The sequence below is a fragment of the Emydura macquarii genome, unplaced genomic scaffold (genome assembly GCF_026122565.2).
Source record: "Emydura macquarii macquarii isolate MOO-44397 ecotype Brisbane River unplaced genomic scaffold, CSIRO-AGI_Emac_v2 contig_499, whole genome shotgun sequence".
In the NCBI taxonomy this organism is placed as follows: Eukaryota; Metazoa; Chordata; order Testudines; family Chelidae; genus Emydura; species Emydura macquarii.
In genome coordinates, this window is record NW_027130636.1 from 1,021,768 (window position 1) to 1,041,284 (window position 19,517).

Here is a 19,517-nt window from a genome sequence, read left to right on the forward strand (position 1 = left end):
CACTGAAAGGAAAGCTATTAAATAATACGTCTACAACAGCTGTCAGTGTTGTTGTAATCCAACTTTTCTATTATCATGTGTGCGCAGTGGTGCCTCGAGACCTTGTACAACGATCGGGGCCCACTGTGCTATATGCACACACACATAAAGACAATACAATCCATGCTGCAAGCACTAGCCATATCTGGTTGCTCTTGGTTTCCTGATCTTTAGATATTATTCTGCTGTTTCTAAAAAGAGATTTCAGTTTTCTTACATCTTCATATTTAAATGAGGTTAAAGTTTTCAGCCAACAGAAAATATTTCATTTCAGCAGGGGGCAAGAATCTGGGTATATTTGCTACAGCAGAATATGAGGAAATGACATTATGGGCTAGAGTATGTCCTAGGTTACACAAGAACAGACTGTGACCAGAGGTGGAAAGTCTGTCTAGAAGGCAGTTACGACACCAGTTATCCACAAATTGCCATCCACCAGGTGGCCTGCCAGCATAGCCCCACTGGTGGATAAAAACTGGCTGGGGAGAGAATATTGTCAGAGTGGCCATTGCAGGCACTACTGCAGTTCCTGAGCAATATCAGTCATAAGGACTCTTACAAAGCCCCAAATGCAGTGTAAGCTGACCAGATGATACCTTCAAGAAGGGTCAATATTACCTGGCTACCTTAGAAATACCAGGAAGGTCAAGGGGCCTTTGCTATCATTGGTTTGCTGGAGGGTCTCTTTGGTAGCCTTGGGGCATATATATTGTGAGCATCTATTTTAATGGAAGGGATGGGGTGCTGAATCTTCACAAGGACATCTTTTCTTCCGAAGTTTTATTAGTCATTGAAGTTAAATAGATGTTAACAAAACAAAGGCTAAGATTTAAAACAGAGTGCCTAAAGTTAGGCTCTTAAGTCCATAGTCAGGCACCTGAAAGAGACTATTTTCCAAAATAAGAACAGGTAGATACTTATCACTTTTGAAAAATCAGTCCATTTAAGTCTGTATTTAGGCACCTAAATAAGTAGCTTGATTTTTCAAAAGTGCTGAGGCACTTGGTATTTTGAAAATCAAGCTGTATGTTCAGGTGCCCAACTTTGGGTTTGGGAGGCTAACTTGAAGCTCCTGTTTTTGAAAATCTTAGCCATAGTCTACGCTGTGGGAATAAGGGAGACAGACTAGGGCCAAATGGAAAGTACTCAAATAACCTGCTGAGCACACAGCAGAATTAAGCAGACTATCCACAACCTGAAACAAACCTGCTGTTTGAGATTTTGCAGGTCTGGTGGAAGCAAAAGAACCTGCTTTCCTGCAAAGCCAGGGCATGAGGACTTCAAACATCTCCATGACACAGTCACTAAGATTTGGAATGTGACTTTGATCACTGGTGCTGCAGCCAACTTCTCTCATGCTTCATCTGCCACAGATTGTTAACTAAGGTTATTGGTGAATGCAAAGCCAGGGAAAAAGATGCCAAGGGACTCTGTCGCAGGGATGGGGGGAAGGCCATTATAGTCCTATGGTCGAGTTTTAATGCCCGTCTTTAGGGCATTAAAGCTTCAGGGCAGGATGGCCTAATGGTTGGGTCACTATGGTGGCTCCATGTGCTGGACTGGGTGGCCTAATGGCCAGAGTCAAAATAGCTGCCCAACTCAGCAGAGCTAATGGTCTAACGGCCAGAGTCAACATGGGAGTTGGGCTGCCACCCATGCGTGGGTGATGGTCGGGGTATGGGAACCTGGGCCTTCCTACTCCACCAGGTCCCAGCCCAGGGCCCTGGTAGCTGCAACTGGATTTGCCACTAGATCAGTGGGGATCCGTCCAAAACACATTAACTAAACTTATGCTTCCTTCTGACCTGAGTCTGGATTTGAACCAAGATATGAAATGTTGGTTCAGAACCAATGTTCCACCGCTTTCAGATTATTCTGGTGTGGAAGGACCAGCAAAAGCAATAAAGAATGTAAGTGGAGGATCAGAAGGAGGGAGATATGTGTGAGTTCTGTTACTTAACCAGAGCTGGACTCGGCTAATCCTACGTGATTTTCTAAGCACATGCTTTGGGAAGCAAGTGAGGAGCACAGGAAGGGATTTGTCTTGGATGCTGGGACAGCATCCATGGCATGTAGACCTCCACAATCCTTTCCTCTTTGTTAGTATGCTGGCAAACACTTCACATGGAATTATCAAAAAGATCTGTGATTTAATTATGTAATCAGGCAGGCAAAATTATCATTTTTCTTATCTTTGGAAGGATGGGGATTGAGAACCACTGGAAAAGCTTCTGCATAAGGGGTTTGGGAGCTCTAGGCTAAAGAAATATATATTTACTGATGGCTTGGTTTTAAAACATTGTTTTTGTTAGAGATTCTACCCCATCTCAATCACCAGTATTCACAGAATCTGCCACAACATTTTCTTCTTAGCAAGTTCTGCCAACAGCCCACAGGAATGAATCCAATGAGAACCAAATACTGAAGTCTAACACAGGTATTTAACTTCGGCAACAAATTTTTCAGGACTGTAGCAGAAAAGGGACAGGAAATAATATCTTCTCCATCTTTTCACAGTAAATAGATATGATACAATTTATTCAGTCCAACCACCCTTAGAATAAACTGTCTTTTCATGGTCTATTCCTATGAAACTACTTTTCCCCCACCCACTTTTTGGTGTTGACAACCTCCCCAGATGGTGACATTTAAGGCATAGTCCTTCTATGGTGTTTGGGAATGTTGTAAGCAATTATTCAGTTTAATTATTACATTCTCCTCATGTTAAGGACTGGGATTGAAACAAGAGGTCAGGAGGTGGGAAGAGAGACTGGGATAAGGAAGGGAGAAAAGGGGACACTAGTGGGAGGGAAGAGACTGGGACAATAACAGACTAGAGGAGCCAGGAGCAGAGAGGTCCCCACTCCCCAAACATGGAATAGAATCCAGCATTCTTGAGTCTCAACATTCCTTTGCTGTCAGCAAATAGCTGTGAAACCCACTGGCAAATCATCTCCCTTTAGTGGCTGGCTGACATGGAGGATGGATGACAACTTAATATTTCCATCAGTTACTGCATTCACTGCACAACCCTAATTCATTTCTGGTGCCCTGTTGATACTGTGCACTGAATGAAGCAGGGATCCTGTAGAAAAAGTAGTATGAAAACATGGAATTAACGACTGTTTTCAAAAGGGGGCAGAATTAAGGTTACACAGGAAACTTTTGTTCTAGCATTTCCTAACTTTCACGTGTTTGACTTTGCAACTATAACATTCTTTTAATGTAGTTTTTGAATGTATTATCAGTATTAATTGTGTGCATCTATCTATCTATTGCTAAGTGTACTTCTGATAATGTTTAAATATGTGCCTATTGTTGACTGGTAGTCTCATGCAAGCAAGATGATGGCTCTCATGAGCCAAATTCAGCCCTGGAGTAAGCAGTTGCAACTCTTAGTGATTTCAATGGATGTTTCAGTTGCTTATTTCAATTACTATGTTTTAAAATAAACATGTCTCCAGCCTTTCCTGCAGGCTGAGATGACCATTTACTCTGTTTCCCATTTGAGACGATTAACAAGGTTGCCAAGAGTGGTGTGGACACCCGTTCACTGGAATTGCATTGAGGTCAGCAATGTCTTTCACATAACTCACGAACATTCAGAAAAGGGCAATTACTTGAGTCACCACCACCAAGGCCTTGAATCTAAATTGTGTTCTTTTACAGTATGCAGGTTAGCAAACATACCACAGGATGTCAGTATTGGGAATGTGCTCCAACCAGAACAGGCAAACTCCAAGGCTGTTTACTTTTTAAGGAACTTCTTTCCCATCTCCACTTGCGTTTACAGACAAATTTCAGTCCCTTAATTCCATTCATTAACCTTTCTCTCTGCCCCAAACAGCCTTCCTGTGTCACAGGCAAGTTAAAGGCAGTTAAAGTTGGCTCACAGTTGCTTGAGTTTTGTACCATGATCTCTAAAAGAAGCACCAAAATATAAAAGAATAGCTTTGGATCTATAAAACATCAAAGCAACAACAAACATTCACCAAATCACATCTGAGATCAGCGATCAGCTTTCAGGTAGTGATAACTACCTCATTGTTGATATGCAAAAAACAATTAAGCTTAAAGGAACTGGCACCAGTTTATAAAGAAGTTGTCAACACAACAGGACTCCAAATATTTTTGCATAAGTGAAAAAGCATTCTGCTATCTCCCTGCAGTTTTAGAATGTGTCATAGTTATTTCACATTGGTCACATGGGGCCTTTCAAATTACTGTATTTTGCTTCTGTGGAGTAGGGCAGCAGTTTGAGACTATAAGGTTTTTAAAGGTTTTGACTCCTTCTTAAAGCAGTTGGACAGGAGATGGGGAAGATCTGCTGGAAAACATCTTCTTGTATTGAAATCATTCCATGAAATAACACTGATTCACTAGTTTCCTGTTGGGGGAACGTTTTCATGTAGATACTGCAAAGCTAAATCTGTCCATTTCATTTCTTGTTCTTTTACTGACTCTGTTGTACCGCCATTGTCTTGTTCTGGTTCAGGAAGCTCATTCTGAGAACACAAAAGGGAACAATGCATTCTATACTCACAAAGCACCTAGCAGGAGCAGGTTAGTAATATTTCATACCGATAAATACAGATCCACGACTAAGACTGGAGTGAGCATTAGAAGGACATGTACTGTACATACTGCTCCCATTAAAAATATCAACAAGACCAAACATGGGCATATTGCTTTCCACAGGAATTCTGTGCTTAGTCTTAGAAATGAGTTGGTTCTTTATCTTAGTCAGCTGACCCAAATTATGCACATGCAGCAAGTATAATGATTGCAATGTCTGGTAAATATCAGACAAATAAATATCAGTGCAAATATTTTATTGCTTGTTTACAATCTGTTTCTCCAGCAATTAAGTCCAAATATACAGGTCTTCTATTTCAGAATTTTAAATAAGGCATTCTATCAAATATCTCTTTACTGTCTGATAGAAGGTAATGAAGTAGCAAAATAAGCACTCTCTCTAGAAGCTGAGGTCAGTGACTCAAAGGAGGTGTGGCTGTGCTAGTGCCATACAGAAAACTGGAAAGCACTCCTAAAGTTTTGCTTTAGTAACAGAAATCCGATGAACGGACCACCTGTCAAGACAAGCAATGGTTTAACCGGTTTATTTTTCTTTTAAACATTATTCTGTCTGAGCACTGTCATAATTGTGCAATTGTTAGAGAATGTGTTATTCCCAGAATATCATCTAGGCAGGGTTGTCACTCCCGGGTCTGGGATTACTACCATGAGACAAAGACAACCCCTCAAACTCTAGGATTTTGTTCACTAAGGGCTTGACCCAAAGCCTATTGAATTCAAAGGGAGTCTTTCTATTGTGTTCAATGGGCTATGGATCAGACACTGAAGGCAGCAGTAGTGGTCAGGGCTCAAGCCCATGACTCTAACCACCACCAACTTTCCAGTTAGCTCCTTCTTGACTTTGCTGAACGAAGGAGTATCCCACAGCAGCCAATCTGCTAACAGCGAATCCTGAATCAGGGGCTCAGAAGATCTTTGGGTCCACACCCAGGCCCCTCTCTACTGTTAAGTAAGAGTGCCCACAGGGCAAATCCAGGACACCTCAGAAGTATGCTGCAAATAACTCTTCCTCCTTTGCAGAAACTATCTGTTCATGATTCTCAGTCTTCGAGAGTAAGTACATAGCTCATGGAATGTAATCCCCCCCCAGGCCCTACACTCCTCCAAAAAAGCGACAATATCTACTGAATCAATCAAAAGATGAAGGCAAACGCCAGCATGGAAGCTGTTTCTATATTTAGCCAACTTAATGAGGCACATCCCAATAAACTTCAATCGGTAGGAGAGTTTAGGCTTCCATGTCTCAAAACCAGAGCCACAGCATGCAGGTAGGATCATTTCCTAAAGCCTGAATACAAACAGCAGAGCTAAGTGAAGTGAGTGTGAGTTTGTAGTTGATATGCATATGTCTGCAACAGACATCACAGACTCTCCTAATGCAGGAGACCCAGCTGACCCTGAGATGGGCCTTTAAGGTTTGACTTCAAAGTAATGTAAAATGTAATGAGACAGCCACCCCAGCATGGTCCTTTAGTGACAATACTCCCTGGGGCACTGATGTCAAACAAAAACAGAAAGTCAGGTGGACTGCCAGAAAGACTAATTCCCTTCAAGTAACCTTCTCAAGAACTTTGCATACTGCAAGAATGAAGAGAGGCCTGACAGGTTTTGGGTACATGGATGTGGGAAGGAAGGCCTTTAACCAGTTAATTAAGGACTACATGGAATTTCAAGACCTACTGGGTTTAAATGAGGGGTTTCCATGAATGACAGGCTGTCTCTGTGACTAATGACAAGGGGCTGTGACGATCCTGCTAGTCCATCAAGCAGTCCACAATAGACCAAAAATTGTTTCTAAATGGGCCTAGAAGGAATGATCTCTTCTCTCTTGGCTGGCAGTACAAGAAGTGAACAAAGGGAAAGTCTTTGAGTCCTTCCCCTCCAATCCAGCCATCAGCATAGCACCAGAAAGAGCTGAGGAAGAGGGGAGTCCTGGAACCCATCCTCATAGACCAGTGGCACCAGGAGTGGCTGGGGAAGACTGGAACTCCTTCACCTATCTCTGGACTAGTGGCATTAGAAGCACTGGGGGCAGTGGAGAGGGAAGCTCTAGAGTGCAGTGAAGAAAAGCTGCCCTGTGTGGCAACACCTCTGTGAGCAGAGACCTGGCCAGCAATGGGTACTCAGCTTAGAGGGTACCCCTGGTGTGGACTACATTTTAATAGAGATCATATTACAGACACCTTAATGACTACAAAGCATCCTTGTACCAACTACAGCAGTCATTTTCATATAAAAGTAATAGCAGGAAAATATTTAATCTATTTTTGCCTTATTTTAATGGAGTTTTAGCAACTGGAAATGAAAACTAGCCAGTATCATGTGAATAGCCAACTTTCTGCATAATGCTACCACCTGGCTGATCACCTGTGGCCAGCAAACCACAGTTTGGGAAACTACTTCAAACACAAGCAGTGCCAAACTGAAGTGTAGCAGGGAGGGAGAGCATCACATGCCTGCCCCGTACTCCACACAAAGAATCAGGGGAGGATGGGAAGAAGCATTCCATCCTCCAAAGAAATAAATAATTGTCCAGAAGTAGGCGAAAACATTTTCTCCTTTCAAAGAGAGGCAGTCGACTGCAGGGAGAGAAGCACTTGTTCTTCTACCCACCCAAAGATATGAGAAAGCAGGACAAAATCCCCTACCCCACACAAAATAAATGGGAAGCTGGCCACTGGGGTCCAGGAGCATCATTTGTACAACTGGCAGCACTGCAAGGCATATTTACTATGCTGTGCCTCTTTTAAGAGCTTAAAGAGGGTGGTGTAATTCAGGCTTATAAACAGACTACAGTATTCACCTACCAGTGGTATTGCCACATCCTCATATGGTAATTTATCTTCTCTCCATGCATCATCAATCAAATCCAGGATTCTTCCATCCCTCTGCACCTCACTGTCCATCTTTGTGCAATTCGTATTCAGATAGATCTGTGATATAAAACAGAAATAATCTATGATATCCAGACTCCAAAGCAGATGAAGCTTAGACTCTACGCTTGCTCTGGCCTTGATCCCTTTATTATATAGCTTAATGTTTTTTACAGTCAGTAGGGCATGGCCAATGAACACATTTCTTTCCCTACAAATTCAGTTTTTGTCCTTCTAGCAAACTTTGGTTTTCATAGGTATTATTACCTTCCATTGTTTGTATTGCCCCACGAGGAGTATGAACACATTTCTTTCCCTACAAATTCAGTTTTTGTCCCCCTGCACACAAACACCTCTGCCTACTGCTTGTTGCCTGTTTACTTTTGGCCACAGATCTGCTGCGATTACTGGCAAACACCCTTTTGCAGAGCCTTGGGCAAGGTGTGCACCATCAAGACAATGAAACTGACCCTTCACACAATGCTGTCAAAAAGGCACAAACGAAGGTGACTAATAACACATAGGAAAAAGGAAACTCTTCTCCGCACCTCATCAGCCATAGCAATCTCAGGGGTTGTGTGTGACAACCACATTACTACTCTCTCTTTCTAAGACTATGCCATGCCTGCCAGAGGTCAATCAGCCACGAGGCTGTGCATCAGTCAGGCATAGCGGACGTTATTTATTTAAAAGCCAAGCCCAGGTGGGACTAGGAGGGTTGGGTGAGCTGGCCCTGCTTTCCCACAGGTGACACTGGAAGCAGCCAGGCGCTTTCCTTGCAGCAAGGGGCAGGCCTCAGGCGAGGCACGAGCCAGGGGAGAGCGGGGGCGGTGGGGTCAGGCTGCCAGGGAGCGAGCGAGCCAGCCAGTGATCCTGGCCTCGGGCAGCCTGGATACCAAGGGATGGGTGTCGCCCCCACAGCTCCCATGTTGTCCCATCGGGGGTTGGGGGTGCGCGGGGGGAGGGGCACCCAGGAGCTGCCGGCGCCTTCCCAGGGATCTGCCCCCCCACCTTAGGCTCCTCGGGCAGCGGGCGGCCTCAACGCGGTCAGTGCGCATGCGCCCATCAGCCCCCGCATGCGCAGTAATCCCACAAGGCCCAACGGGGGGGGGGGCGGGAAGTTTTAACGCACTCCGGCTCCGCTCCCCCGGTCCGACTCGGCCAGGAGCCACCCCCTCCCAAGTCCAGGCCTAGCACCGCACCCGACACCCGACACCCAGCCTGCCACCCGCCGCGCGCACCGTTTCCTGCCAGGCAGCGGCCGGAAGAGGAAAGCACGTGACCGGCAACTCTAGGCCGCGCGAACCATAGAGAAGGGGTGGGTGCAGTCCGCCCGCCGAGGAGAGAGGCCGGTCCGGAGGTAACGGTTGGGCTGGGCTCGGCGGGGTGGGGGAGGGGCGCCTGTCCGTCCGCGATTGGCCCTGCGGGGCCGCGTCTGACTGTCCCTGCGTGACCGGGTAGCTGTAGCCTCGTGTCTGGCTGTGACTGTCCTTGCAGGGCTGTGTCCCCCTGACCCCACTGGGGCTGAGTGTTCACTGCAGAACTCGCGTGCTTGTGCATTGACAGGGAGAGGTGGCTGTCTCGTGGAGAGAGCCTTGGGGAGGGGGTTGGGTGGGAAGTGTGGTGGTCTCTCTCCCCTCGGGGGAGCCGGTTGTCGAAGTAACACCTTACAGCATCTTTCTGTCGTGCGATCTGAAAGACAAGTTGGCAAATGTGCCGCTTCCGCGGTGGAGACAAAACATGTGCCCTGGGGGCTGTGGCCCTGTGCCTGGCTGGGATTCACTGGTGGGTTCCAGTTAGTTTCAGGGGTCGCTACCTGCCCAGCTAGTCACAGCGTCTGGATCCTGAATGGAAGTTGCTGGTGGGAGAGGTTGGGGTAGGGATGACAGGTGGGGTGCTCCCAACCCTGGTGCCACTGCTGGTGCCCTGTCACTAGTACTGCTTCCTGCTGAGTGGTGGGACCGTGCTATTTGAGGAGAGCGAAGAGCTGGAGAGACACTCTGACATATTCATTTTCTGGGTGTCAGTCATAATGCATGTCTACCCTGCAGTTGGGGGTGTAACTGCAGCACGTGTAGGTGCACCCGATTTAGCTTTATTGTGGCTAGCATACATGCCAATGGCAGTGAAGCCACAGCTGTCAGAAACCATGATGGGGATGGTCAGCCCTAGCGGTCAGAGCCGTGGCAGTCAGAGCTGGAATCAGGAGTTCAGAACAGGGTTGGAGCAGGATTAGGAACAAGGCTGAAATAGGTTAAGGCTTGGGGAGTCTGTTGCCACTGTCAGGCACGAGAGAGTTCTAAGCCCTGGAGAGATGTTGAGCAAACTGAGTTGCTGTTCCTCCTGTGAGGTTATGTATGTGCCTGGGAGTCACCAGACCAGTTCCTGGCTTCTGAATTAGCTGGAGCCTAGCAGAGGAATGACTTGTATCCTCACAACTGCTGCACAGACTATACATGATCTCTCAGGATGCTGAATACATACCGGCATTGCTAGTCCCTGCTACTTCAGCATCACTGCTATTGGTACCTCTGCTATCTAGATCAAATCTAGCTCCACTATGTCTATGTGTGCTGAAATCCCATCTCTGATTGCAATGCAGTTGTACCCCCAGTGGCTGTCACAGATAGCCAGGTGTAATCTCTCACACTTGCACAGGTCTGTTGTTCCAAGCCTTCAAATGGCAGCTTCTTAACAAGTAGAAGTCTTTGATTTTATGAGAGATCCCCTCATTCACTGAGACAATCTGCACAACATCTTCCCCGTACCTCTGTGAGAATCCCAGTGCTCCCCCAGTGAGCTGTACCATAGGGAGAGGCACTTTTCAGAAGTGAAAACTAGTTGCTTTTAATAATTCTTATTCTGTATTTTGTATTGCTGTTTATATTAAATCCCGAGGAACATGGGAAGTCCCTTAACAGAAACACCCTTGCAGTCCATCTCCCGTTTAGTCTGCTTGGTGACAGTGCCTGATACCAGATCCTTCAGCGGCAGATGTAAAAGCCCATAATGCACCTAGTTGTGCAACACTAGCACTTAAACCGTTTTCAGCACTGGTTCAGGGAGACTCAAAGCAGACAAGGGCTGCAAACAACAGATCAATATCCCGGGGGTAGATAGGGCATTGATTGATTTTGTTAAATTGGGTGCAGGGGCAGAGCATTCTCAGTAGAGAGGTTGCCCCATCTTTGGCCTAGTTGGCTGACTTTCAGGGCACATGGCAGGACCTGCTTAAGTAAATACCATTTTAAGATCTGATGTCTTACAACCCAGTAGGCCTGGAAATGAAGACTTTTTTTTTTGCCATTGGAAAGTTGGAAAAAAAACCAACCCCTCTTTTCAGTGGTAAAAATGTTTCATTTCTATTCCTTCAAGTCAGGAAATATTACAACTTAAGATCACATCATTCTGAACATCATTTTGTATTTTTCCTCAGGTCCCAATTCAGCAAGGTACTTGAGCACAGGCCTAAGTTTCACTTCAGTGGGACTGCCTGTGCTTAAGCATTTTGTTGAATATCAAGGCCTTAAAGTCTGACGCTATTTTAGCAGCTGCCATCTTGCATTATTAAAGCATTAATTTGTAGCTTTATACCATCTGCAAGCTTGGAATTGCACTCTGTAACTAATAACTGTAAGATACTTGCTACTAGAACCGTATCAAATGTTAGAACAGAAATGAAAACAAGCAATATGATATGGTGATGTAATTGTAAGGTCCAGTATCTTGTTACCTCTCAAGGCTAGAAACACCTGTGGCAAGTCAGTACAAATGCTTTCAGCATCCATAAATGTTTCTAAGCACAAATCCAGGACCACTGCTGAGAGGGAAGAAAAAAAGATTCTTGAAGGTTCTTTTCCATCTATCATTGAAACACTAGTTTGTTATTATGGGCTCCTTAGTTATGGAGGCTGAGCAGTTGGCATTTTCTGTTTTATTTGTTTTCAAGAAATATGTTATGTACCATTTATTTTGAAGATAAAATCAATGGACTTTGCAAGCTGACATGATTGGAGGGAGTGGAGGAGAGACCATCCAACATTGTTTTGAACCAATAGCAACCTCAATGGCTACCTGTTGTTATAAGTCAGGGCTTCAAGTGGAACTGCAGAATCTAAGAATTATTTTGGGGGTGTTATACTGGAGGTCAGAGTAGATGATCACAGTGGTCCATTCTGGCCTTGTAATTGAGGCACCCACTGCTTGCCATGGAATTGCTCTCTGGAATCTAAGGTGTCACTTAAAAAAAAAAAAAAAAAAAAAAGATTTTGAGCGTATATGGCTGGAAGTCTGGCGTTGTGACATGCAGTGTGTCAGTGTGTATGGGAATTCGTAGCTTAAAGTGTAGGGTAATAGGATATACATGGATAGGGGACGTGGGGAGGCATAGCAATGAGAAATGAGGGTGTGGAATGGGGCTAGGTTATGCCAGAAGTTTGTGTGGGTGTGTGTTAAGGAAGCTGGAGGAGCAGTGACTTGAGGCTTTGATGTGGGGAGGAAACTGATATACAAGCTGATGTACTAGTGAGGTAACTGGTGCTCAAGCGTGATGCTTATACATTGGTTTCCCTCTCCACTTCAAAGCCTCAAGAATAGTACTTAATTTGGCTTGGCAGATCATAGCCCTGGCACTTCTGGGTTTGCCACGTCAGTTATGAAAGTACAAAAAAATATTGCTTGAACCCCGGCACCTCTTTCATTAAAAATTAAGCACTGCTCATGAGGGTAGGCTAGGGAACTGTCTCTGGGAGCCCTTATGGAGCAGAATGCGTTTTGGAGGGTTAAGGCAAGCATCCTTACATTTATAACTAATAAAAACAGGAGATACTTTTTAAAAAAGCATAGTTTACTTACACTTGCAATACATAATATTAATACACTGCAGAAGGTCTCAATGCTGCAGATGTCACATTTCGTGTAAGGATCAGAAATACAAGACCCAGACCCTGTTTACACTTACCTCCGAGATTCAGCGGCAGTCAACGGGAGTTACGCAAACTACACAAAAAACTTGCGTAACTTCCGTCGACTTCTCTGCTCCTCTTCTGCGCGCCATCTTCACTGCACTGCACCGACGGGAACCGCATTCCCGGTGACGCAGTGCTATGCCTCTTGTGAAGGTGGTCTTAGTACGTCGATTTCTGGATCGACTGAGCGGGTCTTCACTGACCGCTTAGTTGATCCAAAAAAATCGATCTGATGGTGGCGACTTTGCCACCGTCAGTGTAGCTGTAGCCCCAGATTTCCAATGAACGGCACGAGCACAGCTGTGTCATTTTGCTGGGGGCACACAAACCAGCAAATAAGGCATTCTTGAGCATGTCACCTTTATTCACAACAACTAGCAAAAAACTTCAACCTCAGAATTGGCAAAAGTCTGATTCTAACTGCAGACAGATGGTGAAGGCAAGCAAACAAATGGTTCCAAAGCTGACCTTTCAAAGCAATAATAAGCATGGTACTCTCTTCATCAGGCTGTGGAAACAATGAAGTAGGCCCGATTTGTTGGGAAGAGTATGTGACTCTCAAAAGCTTGCTTACTTTAACTCCTTCCTTGCTGACTGTCAGGACTCTGTGATGAATTCTATTGAAGTACCAGTACTTCAAAGGAGATACACTATCTGGTGCTTGGCTTAGCATTGTTGTGGGGTAATACCTCTGAAAGGGTCCAAAGGTTACATTTACAAGGTTTTAATTTCTCTTCGCAATGAAACAAAATACCATAGAGGTAATCAGTGTGTATGCCCTTTTCTTGTTCTTTATGCATGCATTCAGACCCGAAGAGCTAGTCTTGAGATTTACCCTCCTCCTTATGACTACAATCATCATGGGGCCATCTAAAGACTTCCACCATTACCAATGCTTCTCCCAGTATTCAGTGGATGAGCTCTCTTCTCCTGTGAGACAAGGTGTGAAAGGGGACCTATCATTCTTCTAGCAGAGCTCCTAGAGAGCTGTTGCCGGAGTATTGGCTATGTCAGAGGACACAAATTACTCACACCACTCTGACACCGTTGCCAGTGTTTGAGGAATAATGCAAAGGGAAAGTCGGGAAAGAAAAGATTCCAGAGGAATAGGTGTGCACTAAATCCATTGTTGGCTTTAATAGAATCATAGAAGATGAGGCTTGGAAAGGACCTCAGGAGGTCATCTAGTCCAGCCCCCTGCTCAAAGCAGGCCAACCCCAAATAAACCATCCCAGCCAGGGCTTTGTCAAGCCACACCTTAAAAACCCCTAAGGATGGAGATTAATAAGAATATCTTAGTTACTGAGGACTCAAAACTGATGCCTCTGCATTATTCTCACTGGATGTCAAACAGATGCTGCAAAAATACCTACAGACTAGCGACGAGGGAATTGCAAGCGGTCTGGCATTTAGAGACGGTACCAAGGGAGGCTCTGTGACCTTCCTCCCCAACAGGTCCAAACTGTACTTATAGTATTGGCAAGGGAGAAAGAGGGCAGCAGCCCTGTTTCTCCCCCACAGACACCCTCTCTCCAGGGGCAGGTGGCCTGTACTAGCACCTGTAGTGCCAGAAGCCAGTCGGCACATGTTGCCTGGCAACTGGAAGTATCCTTCCTCTTTCTTGCAAGAGAGCATAGGTTTTCTCCCCAGGGAATGCCTTTCCATGTTTGCCCTTTGATGTTTTTCATGTTCCATTTTTTCCTTCCCCCACCAGTTGATTAGACCCCTGCTCCTCAGAGTGATGGGCCAGCCCTCTTCACTGCAGCTTTAATTAGCATGGAGGGGGTTGATGCTGCCATTGTATTGCCCAGGTGGGTTGGAGGCTGGTGAATGATTGCTCCTGGCTGCTTTCCCTATCTTACTGTCTGCTCTGCACCTGTAGTCAGCAGGGGGGCAGGCAGTCAGCTGTCTGCCTCCTACAAGATCAGCACAGCAGGTAATGGTGAGAATCCAGTATTAAATAAATAAATCTCAGGTAGCAGCAATCAACAGTCCTGGGGCATTGGCCAACACTGTCTATATTTAGGATTGTTCCATCCAGATCAGGGCCTATTTGGGTTTTGGGCACAAGCCCGTCCATGGCTAAAAGGCCTTCCCCCAGCCTAAGGGGAGGAACAACCAGGCCTAGGACTCAACTAATGTCAGGGGACAACAAAGGAGAAAACAGGAACAGGCGTGAAGGTCAGAGGGCTAAACGGAGGGGACCTGAAGGGGACACCGAGCAGAGAACCCCAGACAGCGCCCACTGCTCCTCAAAAGCTAAGGAGTCAGCGGATGCAGCCCAGAGGAACTGTGCCTGGATACGTGATTGGATGGAGGAATGGATATAAGCCTCATAGTCACAGAGCAGCTCCTCAACCAACATCCTCTCCCTGGTGTTAGAGATGGCTACCTTGGCCAAGGCGAGGAGGAGGTTCCGTGACTTTGTGGGCCACGGATGGGGTGGAAGCTCACTGGCTGCGGATCCTGCAGCTGGCTTGGGGGTGTGGAGGGAGTGGTTGGGGGGGCTTGTGAGGAAGGGGCCCGATGAAAAGATCGGAGGGGCCTGGGTGAGGGTGGGGAGCACCAACTCGCAGGACCTGCTCGAGGCCAGATCAGGGCTCTTGGCAGGTATGTAGAGCTGGCAGATGAGGCACTTACCTTGTGTGATATAATCTAGGGAGCTAAGTGGAAGAATAGGTGGATGTTTCCCAGTTTCCTATGACAGTAAAACCTCTTAGCTAATGATCAGCACATAGCAACTCCCCTTCCAGCTTTCCTGAGAGTATCTGCTTTGTGAGAACTCAGATTATTCTCCAGGTTCAGCGTCTGAATTTAAGTACATTTTCTGTAATTGCACTATTGCCAACCCCAAATGTTCAAAAATCATGAGTCAGGCTCACCAAAAATCATGAGATTGGCTTTAAAATCATGAGATTATGTAAAAATAATAGATTTGATCGGTTTTTTTTATTTGCCTTCTGCTTTTTGAGCCTTTGGGGTGCAGTGGGATCACGTTTTGAAGCTTTCTCCACAGCCACAAAGGCTAGAAACTTACTTTTTCTTTAAGAATGAAGGCTGAATTCCTCACATCCACTTGACTTCAAGAGCTGGGGCTTTAAGGAAAACAATAGTCATGAGAGTTGGCAACAATTTGACACTGAAATCTCCTCCCCATCCCATCTAGGCTCAGTGGTGTGTGACTAGAATAAGGCAGACAAGCTGCTATTGGCTGTAGTGTCTCATTGCCACCTGGAGAACTCTTGGAGTGCCTCAGACAGCTCTCTGCACCTCCTAATCTGCTCCCACCATCAGCACTACAGTCAGTGAAACAATGGGATGCTTTGCATATGAATCAGTTTTGTTCAACACTGACAGAATTAAAAGGAGATAATTAAAACACTGTCTCAAGATACAGAGAAATTTTTTGGATCTCCAGGATTTTGTGTGTGGGGGAGTGGGGTGGGGTGGAGGGGACAGTAGAGCTGAATCCCATGAGCAACCTATAACTATCCGGGTGGGTTTTTAAAATGTGCTGGGAGTTGGCTTGGGAGTTTTGACTTTAGTAGAGCAGAGTTAGAGCAATGCTCTAGTTCTTCTGAAAAACTCACCCTTTGTGCCTCAGTGCCCCGTGTGTAAATTGGAGATAACACTTCCCTACCTTGTAGGGGGTTTTGTGAAAATCAATCTTTAAAATACCTGGGAGGGCATAGATACTGTGGTGTAGGGGTATCATGTAAGTACCTAGATAGAATTAAACCATGTTTTAGCCCTCTCAGTGTGGAGTTGACACCCCTGCACTAAAAGTTTGTTCCCCTTTTCTATGAAGCGTGAATGTTTCATGAAAGCCCCAGTGCAGTAATTCCCCAGTTTCATGAGGCATTGGCTTCAGGGACTGGCTTGGCTTCCGCTCTCATTTTTAGTCCTCATTCTTTAGTTTTGCTTTTACTCCAAACCTCTCTCGTTTTATGAATATGTGGGTTGGGTGTTTCTGGTGCTACTAGTTGAAATGATGGCATGGTTTACCAAACTAATGTACTGCAAACGTAAATTATTTTCATAGCTTAGAGGCACCAGAGAAATGTTTTAAAAATCATTTGTCTGAACAACATCACATTTTCTTTACACAGTATTATGGGACTGGCGAGTAGCATTACATTCTGGAAGGGATATTAAATCTTATGCTTGAGGGTTTAAGCCAGTCTCTATTGGGGTATGTCTACATGACAGCTGCTACAGTAGCGCAGTAGTGAAGACACTTCCTACATTGATGGAAGGGTTTTTACTATCAATGTAGGTCATTCGCCTCTCTGATAGGCAGTAACTAGATCGACAGAAGACTCCGTCTGTAATCCAGCTGCGTCTACACAGCAGGCTAGATTGTCCTAATGATGGTGCAAAATTTTTCGCAGCTCTGAGTGACACACCTAGGTCAACATAAATGTTAGGTGTAGACCAGGCCTCAGACATCAGGGACAGGTTGTGGGGACAGGTTATCCTACATCTGTCTACTGTGGGTTCTCATACTCTTCCTCTGAAGTAGCTGGTGTAGGCCACTGTTAGAGACAGGATACTGGACCAGAGGGACCGTGGTACTAATCCAATCAGGTAATTCCTGTGTCTCACCATTTGTCTGCTCTAGAGAGTGAAAATCCCTCAAAGTTCCATATATCCTTACCTGTTGAATTAACCAGACCACTAATGTTCACGTGCTGAGAATGTATATCACCTCCACTACTGAAGCATTGTATTCACTGGATCAGACTATTGTATCAGCCATACTAATGGTGATCAGTGAACAGTAATTGACTCTTTTTGTAATGAGGTTTATTTTGCTACTTTATCTGGCCAACATTTGGCCTGTAAGCTCATTGAAGTGGTAACTGTTCTCCCTGCTATTCCCATGCACACACTGTAAATTGTGTAATTCTTCACCTTCCCTGCCTCCCAGACTTCTATCACATTCTCCAGTCAACTGTAGAGGGACTACATTGGCTGATGAATTGCCATGGCCTGACCTCTGCTTTGTTTGCTTTCCCAGCTGCCAAAAAGGACGTGACTTGGTGATGGAGGCTTTGCTGGAGAGAATGCAGAGACAAGGGCATGGGGGGTATGTATACAACCATTTATCAAGCTCTCTTTCACTCATGCAACTTCACTTTTTTAGAGGTTCAAATCTTCTAGTCCTTCGATTCGCTCCTTAGACAAAACTGTTACTGTAACAGCCAGGAGCCCCAGTTGGCAACCAGGACCCATTGTGCTAGGAGCTGTACAGGGTTTTATGCTTGAGTAAGGTCTTCAGGATTTGTCAGTAGGGCCTGATCCTGTATCGACTTCAGTTGGAGCAGGATCAGGGCTATAGTGAATTGCTTTTCCAAATAGTCGCTGCTTACCAGCCTTTATAGTTTTAATGACTGGCATTTCTCTGCTATCATCTTTCTGCAAAATTTCCCTGTTATGTTTTTCAGCCTTCTTATAAGCTATGCTAATGCTAAGTGCAGTTGTAGTCATAAAAACGAATATGTAAAAATGGCATAGTCTTACTCTGTGGATCTGTCCCAATTAGAGATGTAAAAATTTGTTAAAAAAAAAATTCCCCTCCCAGCTTGGTATCATCCGCAAACTTTATAAGTGTACTCTCTATGCCATTATCTAAATCATTGATGGAAGATATTGAACAGAACAACCCAGAACTGATCCCTGTGGGACCCCGCTCAATATGCCCTTTCAAAGTGACTGTGAACTACTGATAATTACTGTCTGGGAACGGTTTTCCAGCCAGTTATGCACCCATCTTATAGTAGCGCCATCTAGGTTGTATTTCCTTGATTTGTTTATGAGAAGTTCATACGAGACTGTATCAAAAGCCAATACAACTAACACTACATGCAGCTATGGGAGAGCAAGCTGGATTCTCTCCTGGCTTGCACAACATCAGCAGAACTTAACTAAGATCCAGTTGCAGAATCTGGCTGCAGCTGGGATAAAAACTTCATGACTTTCAAATCCCAGGCTGAGTCTGCAGTGCTGGAAGTTGACAAAGCATCTTTTTTCTGTCAGTTGGGCAAAGAGGACATGAAAGCCATTGTTCCATTTGTCTCAATGTGATGCCACTTTTATATTCTTTTTTTCAGACTTTGACCAAACTCTGAAGATGGCAAAAACTATCTCTTCACCAAGTAATTGGTTTCAGAACTTGAACATGAATTTTACAATGATGATTGCTGAGCTGGAAATGTTCTTAAAGACCGTAATTACTCTTAATGTTTGGTCAACTCACAGGACAGGGTGAACTTCAAACTGAACTGTTGAGGCTGGCTCCTTTAAGAACTATTGTCCTTCCCTATGGAAAAGCTGTCAACTTTTGAAGTGTACAGACACTTTAGGGAGAGCAAGAAATTTCAGTCCCTTAACCTATTGATTTCCATTTCTTTTCAGTCCTTCCTATTTGACAAGCAAATTAAAGGGGTAAAGATCAGTGTGGAGTTCACTTCTCTCTAGGGCTCCGTCTTGCAAGCTTTAATATTGTCCCAAGCTTAGCAGCTTGTGAGGCTTCAGAGAAGTTAGTTGACTGGCTTCACTGATTACTGCACCAAAGTTGAAATTCCAGCATGTCTAGGGAGCAAACTCTCACCAGTAGATTGCAGAGATTTTATTCTTCATTATGATGTTGTTATCCACCCTGCTCCACTAGGAGTTGGTCAGCATTTATGTGATTAAACCTCTATTTTCAGGAGCTGATAAGTTGGCAGTAAGATTTCTCTGGAGATTGGAACTTTGTGTAAAAAACTTTTGCTTGGGAACAAAGTTGTTGTGGTTTTTATAAAAAAAAAAAAACCCAAAATATGAAAATCCTGTTTAGTTAACTGTGCATTATCCAAGTGTCAAAACACAGAGATTAGTATTTATAGATGCTTTTTGTGCTCCTCTGAGTAAAGAAATGCTCCTATGATTAAATAAAGAGAAGTTTTATCTTTCATTTAAATTGTGTGGGCCATTTGTTCTGGCTGAGATTTTTCAAACGCGCTCAGCAATGGCCTAACTGCACCCATTGAAGTCAGTG

The 19,517-nt window shown here is 44.8% G+C and overlaps 2 protein-coding genes across 10 annotated transcripts in view; one reads left to right on the forward strand and one right to left on the reverse strand.

Annotated features, from left to right (window-relative positions):
• Positions 1–1,207: 1,207 nt before the first annotated feature.
• On the reverse strand, positions 1,208–8,773 carry ANAPC13 (anaphase promoting complex subunit 13). 4 transcript variants are annotated; one of them, XM_067538715.1, is made up of 3 exons: positions 8,750–8,773; positions 7,443–7,568; positions 1,208–4,544 (listed from the first exon to the last, which is right to left on the reverse strand). In XM_067538715.1, exons 2-3 carry the CDS (start codon positions 7,539–7,541, stop codon positions 4,419–4,421), a joined length of 225 nt encoding a protein of 74 aa, XP_067394816.1. In that variant the 5' UTR covers positions 7,542–7,568; positions 8,750–8,773; the 3' UTR covers positions 1,208–4,418. The 4 variants fall into 4 exon arrangements, with proteins under 4 accessions (XP_067394816.1, XP_067394815.1, XP_067394817.1 ...); XM_067538714.1 differs by lacking the exon at positions 8,750–8,773 and adding an exon at positions 8,520–8,659; XM_067538716.1 differs by lacking the exon at positions 8,750–8,773 and adding an exon at positions 7,979–8,128.
• Positions 8,774–8,798: 25 nt separating this feature from the next.
• CEP63 (centrosomal protein 63) overlaps positions 8,799–19,517 on the forward strand; it is a 38,899-nt gene continuing 28,180 nt past the window's right edge. For 3 of the 6 annotated variants that reach the window (XM_067538708.1, XM_067538709.1, XM_067538710.1), the window contains exons 1-2: positions 8,804–8,868; positions 17,496–17,564. In XM_067538708.1, coding sequence (XP_067394809.1) covers positions 17,521–17,564 — 44 coding nt within the window. In that variant the 5' untranslated portion in view covers positions 8,804–8,868; positions 17,496–17,520. Of the gene's footprint in view, positions 8,869–17,495; positions 17,565–19,517 lie in introns of all 6 variants that reach the window. The other 3 variants (XM_067538707.1, XM_067538712.1, XM_067538713.1) reach the window with 3 other exon arrangements.